Below are 9,083 nucleotides of genomic sequence, written 5' to 3'. Positions count from 1 at the left end.
ATAAGACAATGAATAAGTGTTGCATGTTACTAGATGCAACTGGTTCCATATGGGAGATGCAGTATAAAGTGTAAGTGGGGAGCAATTACCATAGGGTGTCAGAATGTATATATGGGGAATTCACAGTAGGTTAAGTGCACTCGTTGTCAAGGAGTACAATGCAATGTTGGATTAATATGCACTGTTCTGTGTAGTGCATAGAATTGCATGGCACAGCTTATTGGACTAAGAACTACATAAGGAGTGAATGGTGCCACACCTGCAGCCTCAGACTCTTGATAAAAATGCTGCATTTTAGCTGTGGCTGTGGGACTATTTTGGCCAACAGGAAACAATGCAAAGCGGAAGCAGCACTTTGCAGCAGTGAAAGTGGCCCTGATGCATGGAGCTAAAGTGCTCATGGATGGCACGGTCTAGGAGCTCAAAAGGCATGGAAGCAACGCTGGCTGCGCCCGGTCACCGCTGCCCCGGGTGGGGGCGCCCCACAGGCGGCAGTGGGGGCCCCCAGCCTGCACTGCCCCCCAGGCCAGGCCGCCATTTTGTGAGTGGAACAGGAGGCTAATGGAGGCTGCTCGTCAGGGCTCGGCCACGCCCACTCTCCATTGGAGCCCCGCCCCCTTCCGCGTGCAGCCGCTTCCCACGTGACCCCTATTCTACTAGGAGCGCGAGTCCCTTCGCGCGATCCGCAGCGCGCGAACCTAAAGATTGTACTTGGCCCCGCCCACTCTTCTTTCTCTTTTGCGCCGTGGTCGCGCACTGACGTTTCATCTCATTTGGTTTTGACGTGATTCTTTTTCTGTCCTCCTCAGCACTCGTCTTCTTTCTCTCGGCTCCATTGGCTGGCGGCTGTCCCGGCGTCCAATGGGAGTGGAGCGCGAGAGAAGCAGCCGCAGGAAGGCCGCGGGATTGGCCCATTAGAGGCGCCCGCCGGGCCGCGGCGCGGCTCTGGTTGGCTGGCGTGCGAGGGCGGCGCCTGCGCGCTCGGCGCTGTTTAGAAGAGGAGCGCGAGGGCGCCTGTGCGTCTCTGTGTGTGTGCGCCTGTGTGTGAGGAGGGTCGTCGCGCGCCTCTCCGCTCCCGCCACCCTCTGCCCCCGTGAGCCTCGGGCCCGGCCCCCGCCTGAGGAGAGGCAGAGCCCGCGGCCCCGCCGTCCCCGGAGCCGCCGCCGCCCCAGCGCTCCGCCCCTCGGGAGCCGGACCTGCTTCGGAGCCGCCGTTGGAGGCGCACCGCAGGCGGAAGGAGCCGCGCCGCCCTCAGCCAGCATGTCGGCGCCCGCCGCCAAGGCCACCAAGAAGGAGCTGAACTCCAACCACGACGGTGCGGACGCTCGCGCGGGTGAGGCGAGGGAGGGCCGGTGGGGGGTGCGCGCGGGCCCCGGGGCGCCCTTTGTGCGCGGGGCCGGAGGGGGAGGCCGCGGCGGGGGGATGGAGCGCGGGAGCAGGTATCCCTCCGCCGCGGCGGCCGGCGGGCGGGCGCTGCGAGGCCGGTATCCCTCCGCCGTCTCCCTCCGCCGCCGCCATGATGCCCCGCGTGGCCCAGGCCCCGCCGCGCGCCCCGCGCTCCACGTGTGCGGCCCCATTGTGTGCGGCGCCGGGCCCTGCGGGGTGGGAAGGGGTCTCCCGGCGCAGGCCTGAGCGCTGCGGAGGAGGCTCCGTGCGCGGGGAGGGTGGGCCAGGCATGGTCCCTGCTCTAGGGATGCTCCGCCGCGGCCCCGAGTCCTGCGCGCCCTGGGATGGTGGGATATGGCGGGAGGGGGCCGGCCTCCTGCGTGCCCGGGGTGATAGGTTCAAGTCTGGGCCCTGCTGCACCACTGTTACTGGGGCCTGGGAGGGTGGGCGCCTGTCTGGGGTCCTTGGTCCGGGGGCAGGTCTCCATGGGATGCTCTGCCCCGCGTGCCCGGGGAGGTTCGCCGCTGTCACGGAGTCCTGCATCCCGGGGAGCGGGGCCGCCTCTGCCGCTGGTGGGACCTGCAGCCCTGGGAGGGAGGGTTCATGCCCGCGGAGGGTGTCTGTGATCGGAGGGGGCCGAGCATCCCGCAGTCTTTGCCCCGGTAGGGTAGGATCTGGCCCCCGGGGGTATCCCGCCGCTGCCTCTGCCCCCGCATGCCCCGGGAGTGTACTCGGTGTCCAGGGCCCTGTTTGCTGCTGTTGCTGGGTCCTGCATACCCTGGCGGGGTGGGTTCATGTCCCAGGTTCTTGGGCGGGAGGGGGCCGGCCTCCGGGGGGGTCCCGGGGTCGGGTGGCTGCCTCTGGGAGCGTCGCTTCCTCTCCACACGGTTCTAAAAGTTGTGTTTCTTGCAGAGAAAGAACAGCAGGAAGCGATCGAACACATCGACGAAGTACAGAATGAAATTGACAGGTGAGTGCCCGCGCGGGCGGGGTCAGAGGTCGGGCACGGGGCGCTTCCGGCTGCGAGGGGTTACCGTCTGGGGGGACCTCGGGGTGGGGTGTGCGATCCATAGGGTGCAGGTGCCTGGGGCTGCAGAGCACCTGTCGGATCGGAGCCTGGGCCGGTCAAACCTGGACATCTGACTGACAGGTCCACCCTCGCATCTCTGCATCTCCAGTCCGTCTCGAGGCTCCGCTTTAGGGTTGTTTGGTTTGCAGGAGCCGTAAGGATCCGGGTTTGGGGAGAGCGGGGTGAAGGCTGTAGACTCCTCAGTGCATGTTTCAAATCGCTCGTCTGCCCCCGTCTTACATTGATTTTGGTTTTCTAGACTTAACGAACAGGCCAGTGAAGAAATATTAAAAGTAGAACAGAAATATAACAAGCTTCGCCAGCCGTTCTTCCAGAAGAGGTCGGAACTCATCGCCAAAATCCCCAATTTCTGGGTGACAACGTTTGTCAATCATCCACAAGGTACAGATTGTTCTCTACTGTGACTGTCGTGAGTGGGACTGCGCTCTGCTGGGTCGAGCACAGGGGGGCTGTACTTGTAAGTGTCGTGAGCTGTGAGTGGGGCTGTGTGGAGCTGTGAGTGGGGCTGTGGAGCTGTGAGTGGGGCTGTGTGTGGAGGTGTGTGGAGCTGTGAGTTGGGGGCTGTGTGGAGCTGTGAGTAGGGGGCTGTGTGGAGCTGTGAGTAGGGGGCTGTGTGGAGCTGTGAGTAGGGGGCTGTGTGGAGCTGTGAGTAGAGGGCTGTGTGGAGCTGTGAGTAGAGGGCTGTGTGGAGCTGTGAGTAGGGGGCTGTGTGGAGCTGTGAGTAGGGGGCTGTGTGGAGCTGTGTGGAGCTGTGAGTAGAGGGCTGTGTGGAGCTGTGAGTAGAGGGCTGTGTGGAGCTGTGAGTAGGGGGCTGTGTGGAGCTGTGAGTAGAGGGCTGTGTGGAGCTGTGAGTAGAGGGCTGTGTGGAGCTGTGAGTAGGGGGCTGTGAGTAGAGGGCTGTGTGGAGCTGTGAGTAGAGGGCTGTGTGGAGCTGTGAGTAGAGGGCTGTGTGGAGCTGTGAGTAGGGGGCTGTGTGGAGCTGTGAGTAGGGGGCTGTGTGGAGCTGTGTGGAGCTGTGAGTAGAGGGCTGTGTGGAGCTGTGAGTAGAGGGCTGTGTGGAGCTGTGAGTAGAGGGCTGTGTGGAGCTGTGAGTAGGGGGCTGTGTGGAGCTGTGAGTAGGGGGCTGTGTGGAGCTGTGAGTAGGGGGCTGTGTGGAGCTGTGAGTAGAGGGCTGTGTGGAGCTGTGAGTAGAGGGCTGTGTGGAGCTGTGAGTAGGGGGCTGTGTGGAGCTGTGAGTAGGGGGCTGTGTGGAGCTGTGAGTAGAGGGCTGTGTGGAGCTGTGAGTAGAGGGCTGTGTGGAGCTGTGAGTAGGGGGCTGTGTGGAGCTGTGAGTAGGGGGCTGTGTGGAGCTGTGAGTAGGGGGCTGTGTGGAGCTGTGAGTAGGGGGCTGTGTGGAGCTGTGAGTAGGGGGCTGTGAGTAGAGGGCTGTGTGGAGCTGTGAGTAGAGGGCTGTGTGGAGCTGTGAGTAGAGGGCTGTGTGGAGCTGTGAGTAGGGGGCTGTGTGGAGCTGTGAGTAGGGGGCTGTGTGGAGCTGTGAGTAGAGGGCTGTGTGGAGCTGTGAGTAGAGGGCTGTGTGGAGCTGTGAGTAGAGGGCTGTGTGGAGCTGTGAGTAGGGGGCTGTGTGGAGCTGTGAGTAGGGGGCTGTGTGGAGCTGTGAGTAGGGGGCTGTGTGGAGCTGTGAGTAGGGGGCTGTGAGGTGAGTGGCGTTGTGCAGTGAGTGGGGCAGGCGAACCCGCTGCAGGAGTCTCCAACTCTCCCTTGTCTCTTGCAGTCTCGGCACTCTTAGGGGAGGAGGATGAAGAAGCGCTCCATTATTTGACCCGGGTCGAGGTGTTCGAGTTCGACGACATCAAGTCGGGCTACAAAATAGACTTTGTAAGTATTTGACCCACGCGTGATAATGAGCAGCGGCGCATCTCGTTCTGCGAGTTTGTATTGAAAGTGGTCTGGAGTGGGCTCGGCGCCCTTAGTGACTCTGGGTCTCAGTCTGCAGCTTTAGGTGGTTTGTGACCTTCAATGTCTGTTCTCCAGATTAGGAGCCTTCGGTTTTAAAACTTTTGTGCTTCGTTTTTGCAGTATTGCGATGAAAATCCATATTTTGAAAACAAAGTCCTCTCCAAAGAGTTTCACTTAAATGAAAGTGGAGACCCCTCCTCGAAGTCGACGGAAATCAAATGGAAACCCGGCAAGGTAAAGTTGTGCTCCTTGTGTGTAGCCCATGTGCTCACTGTGTGCGCTCTGCGTGGCTGTCATGTGCCTGCATCGGGTGCTTGGCCTGGCTGTGCCTGCATCGGGTGCTTGGCCTGGCTGTGCCTGCATCGGGTGCTTGGCCTGGCTGTGCCTGCATCGGGTGCTTGGCCTGGCTGTGCCTGCATCGGGTGCTTGGCCTGGCTGTGCCTGCATCGGGTGCTTGGCCTGGCTGTGCCTGCATCGGGTGCTCGGCCTGGCTGTGCCTGCATCGGGTGCTCGGCGTGGCTGTGCCTGCGTCGGGTGCTCGGCGTGGCTGTGCCTGCGTCGGGTGCTCGGCGTGGCTGTGCCTGCATCGGGTGCTTGACTGGCCTGGCTGTGCCTGCATCGGGTGCTTGACTGGCCTGGCTGTGCCTGCATCGGGTGCTTGACTGGCCTGGCTGTGCCTGCATCGGGTGCTCGGCGTGGCTGTGCCTGCATCGGGTGCTTGACTGGCCTGGCTGTGCCTGCATCGGGTGCTTGACTGGCCTGGCTGTGCCTGCATCGGGTGCTCGGCCTGCCTGTGATGTGCTCTCTTGTCCCCTGACCTGCAGGACCTGACGAAGCGATCCAGCCAGACGCAAAACAAGGCGAGCAGGAAGAGGCAGCACGAAGAGCCCGAGAGCTTCTTCACATGGTTCACGGACCACTCGGACGCGGGGGCGGACGAGCTCGGCGAGGTCATCAAGGACGACATCTGGCCCAACCCCTTACAGTACTACCTGGTAAGTGCAGCGCCTCGAAGCGCGCAGCTCGGCGCCGGCAGCCGCGCAGGGCCTCACGGCTTCTCTTCTTTCCAAGGTCCCCGACATGGAGGACGAGGAGGGCGAAGGGGAAGAGGAGGAAGATGACGAGGAGGAGGAAGGCCTGGAGGATATTGACGAGGAGGGAGATGAAGAGGAAGGCGAGGGGGAGGATGATGACGATGATGATGACGAGGAAGGAGAAGGGGAGGTAAGCCCGTCAAGAGTGTAAAGTGGAGCTGGTGTATTTCCAGCTGGTTCTTTCTGTGAAGCTGCTCCAGGTCAAGGAAGCTTCTTTCTGGGGCCCTTTCATAGACGTGCCCCATCCTGGGGGCCCTTTCATAGGCGTGCCCCATCCTCCCCATCCGCTACCAGGTGTCTCCTCTTGCTGCAGACCCAGCACTTGTACTGAACGCCTGAGCTTCTCTTGTATGGCTCTGCCCAGAGTTGCCCCCTCCCATGGACCTGTGCCGCCACTGAGTGCCCCTAGCCTGAAGCTGCCTGTGCTGGGGAAAGGAGTGGTCCAGGAATCCTAGCTCTGGATATGAGTCCCTTAAGTTGAGGAGGAGTTATGCTTAAGGCTCTGAACCTATCCAGCCTCCGAGGATAGTGTGGAGAGTTTTTGGAGCAAAAGTTCCTTTTTAAAAGTGTATATTCTCCCCCATAAATAGGCGGGTTCTCAAAATTGGTTATTTTGTAAACAGCACAGTACAGGTTCGCTGTAGTGAGAATCTTTCATTTTTTGCATTTTATTCTTTCCATTTAACTCATTTCAAGTTTAACCGTTGAGTTTTTTAAAAACCACACAGGAAAGCAGTCTGTCATTTTCATTAGATGTTTATAGTGGAAAAAAAGGAACAGCCTACACGCGTTTCGCCCTTTCCTGTACCCGAAGCTGCCTGTACAGGGATGTGATGGGGCTATGTGACCTGTGCCTGAAGCTGCCTGTACAGGGATGTGATGGGGCTACGTGACCTGTGCCTGAAGCTGCCTGTAGGGGATGTGATGGGGCTACGTGACCTGTGCCTGAAGCTGCCTGTAGGGGATGTTATGGGACTATGTGACCTGTGCCTGAAGCTGCCTGTACAGGGATGTGATGGGGCTACGTGACCTGTGCCTGAAGCTGCCTGTAGGGGATGTTATGGGACTATGTGACCTGTGCCTGAAGCTGCCTGTACAGGGATGTGATGGGGCTACGTGACCTGTGCCTGAAGCTGCCTGTAGGGGATGTGATGGGGCTACGTGACCTGTGCCTGAAGCTGCCTGTACAGGGATGTGATGGGGCTACGTGACCTGTGCCTGAAGCTGCCTGTAGGGGATGTGATGGGGCTACGTGACCTGTGCCTGAAGCTGCCTGTAGGGGATGTTATGGGACTATGTGACCTGTGCCTGAAGCTGCCTGTAGGGGATGTTATGGGACTATGTGACCTGTGCCTGAAGCTGCCTGTAGGGGATGTGATGGGACAGTGACCTGCTTGCCTTTGTAAGTGCTGCTTGATCTGGCGTGACCTGCTCCTTTCTATTTCCAGGAGGAGGAAGGCGAAGACGACTGATCGCCGATGGATTCCGCCCCTTGACCCGATCTCCAGACCCTGGGAGCAAGTTGCTGTCTTCATTTTATTTTGTGTGCTCAGTTGCCTGGCTCTCTGAGGACCTCTTCCCACTTCATGCCATGGTTTAAACGTTTTTTTGGGTGGGGGGAGAAACTTGTTAAATGCTATGTAAATCTCTAACCAGTTTCTATTCCACAATCCATTCAACCCACCTCCCAACTCTCCCCACCTGAAAAGATACGAACTTTGAAAAGCCGCCACCACCCCTGGGCAGATGCGGGAGGGAGGTCCGCGCTCCCCTTCCCGTGCTGAAGGCGGAGTGCTGGGCCCCTGTGTCGTAGCGCATAGAAATTATAGCGGTTTCCTTTATTTTCTCTGTATATTGGGCTCGGAGGTTACACTGTCTCCATGTGAATATGGACAGCTAGCATTTGCCACCATGTACCCGTCTAATTGTTTAAAAAAATTAAAAAGTGAACAAAAAAACCTGTGGGTCACTGAAAGTAGCTGGGTGGGTTTTGAGATTTTTGTCTGGGTTGGGGAGAGGAGGCCAGGTTTGTGGTAAGGCACTTCAGCAAAGTGGCTTTCTCCTTTTGGCATGTCGATCTTTCCAAGGCGTCCATGCGGTTTAAGTGACACTTTTAAACCTCCACACCCCTCCTAGTGAAGGCTTCGAGCCCTGCGTCCCGACTGAGGATCCACTGAATTTGTAGATCTTACTGGCATCGACATTCTAATGTAATTTTTTTGATGTTTTTGTTTTTTATTTGGTTTCTTTTGTTTCACTGGAAAGGAAGGAAAGATGATGCGCAGTTTTAAACGTTAAAGTGTACAAGTTGCTTTGTTACAATAAAACTCAATGTGTACACAACGGGGCTGGTAGTTTTCACTCTGCTTGGGTGGGTTGACTTGTGGCGTCGGGATCGAGCTTTTGTGACTTGTGGCAAGTCCAGAGCATCAGTCCTCAGCGCCGAATAATCCACTGTATGGTCTAGTTATTCCCCTCAGTGTACCTGTAATTGTCTGATGGTGTTGGCTCATACTCGAATCCTATTGGTAAAGTACATGTTTAACCCTACGGCTGGTACTCCTGAGCGTTTAGATGCAATTTCGCCATTCCTTGTTTCAAGGTTTGTTAGAAGCTTGTCATGGGGAATTATTTGTATTTTTTGAACACCCAATTAGAGTTCATAGCGTTAAATGTCCTATTTGGAATGTCCCAGCAGGGTCGCAGAAATTATGTAATGCTGCAGCCTTTTCTGCATAATTGTGGGCTAGCTACAGAACCATCTGCATGGAGTGAGTCTTTTCTTTCTCATAGATCAGAAGTTATTTAACTCGGTGCCACACTTTGCTGTAGTGTAAGACAATTTCCAATTGTCGATTGGTCACTTAACATGCCGATGTGCTGCATAATTTAGCCAACCCTGCTGCTTTTATGCTGCATAATTCCTAGAGGCCCTTGGTATCAAAGCAAATAAGTGCCAGAGTAGCAGGTTAGGAAAATGATCCGTAGGGTGTTCTCCTCCCCCCCCCCCCCCCGTGCAGGGAGCGATTGTTCAAATCCACTCTGACTACCACCAAACTAGCTGCACTGTGGACCACATTGATGCCAGCACTTACAAACTTCATTATGGACAATTTGTCCTCTCCAGTAGTTGCTTCCAATTCGATCACCCCATTGCAGTACCTCTACAAATTTCACTTCTCTAACCTCAATCGCCAGTTATTTCTGTTTTCTGTGACCTGTCCCTGTCCGGATTCAGACGAAACCACAGCACCAAGACAGCCCTCATCGCTGCCACAGACTAAATCAGGCGCCAATTATACAACGTCCTCATCCTCCTGGACCTGTCTGCCGCATTCGAAATGGTCTGCCATTGACCTCTAAAGACATGTCCCCTAGAAGCCGGAATCCTAGAGAAAGCCCTTGACTAGACCACGTCTTCCTCTCCGGCAGAACTCAGACCGTCCGCCTGCCACGCTTCTGATCTGAAGCAACCCCCAGGACTCAGCCTGACGCTGTTCAACATCTACATGGCCCTTCCTCGTACAAGTGGCCCACCAGCACGACCTCAACATCTA

At 57.3% G+C, this 9,083-nt stretch overlaps 1 protein-coding gene across 2 annotated transcripts; it reads left to right on the top strand.

Moving 5' to 3' along the window:
* The first annotated feature begins 957 nt into the window (after positions 1–957).
* SET (SET nuclear proto-oncogene) lies at positions 958–7,869 on the top strand. Of its 2 annotated transcripts, none has more exons than XM_086924890.1 (8): positions 958–1,315; positions 2,299–2,356; positions 2,715–2,857; positions 4,248–4,351; positions 4,553–4,666; positions 5,257–5,427; positions 5,504–5,656; positions 6,975–7,869. In XM_086924890.1, exons 1-8 carry the CDS (start codon positions 1,261–1,263, stop codon positions 6,996–6,998), a joined length of 822 nt encoding a protein of 273 aa, XP_086781016.1. In that variant the 5' UTR covers positions 958–1,260; the 3' UTR covers positions 6,999–7,869. The 2 variants fall into 2 exon arrangements, with proteins under 2 accessions (XP_086781016.1, XP_086781017.1); XM_086924891.1 differs by having other exon boundaries at positions 960–1,333.
* The last annotated feature ends 1,214 nt before the right edge of the window (positions 7,870–9,083 follow it).

This window comes from Lissotriton vulgaris, chromosome 5 (assembly GCF_964263255.1).
Source record: "Lissotriton vulgaris chromosome 5, aLisVul1.2, whole genome shotgun sequence".
Classification (NCBI taxonomy): Eukaryota; Metazoa; Chordata; class Amphibia; order Caudata; family Salamandridae; genus Lissotriton; species Lissotriton vulgaris.
This window is presented reverse-complemented; position numbering and strand designations above follow the sequence as displayed.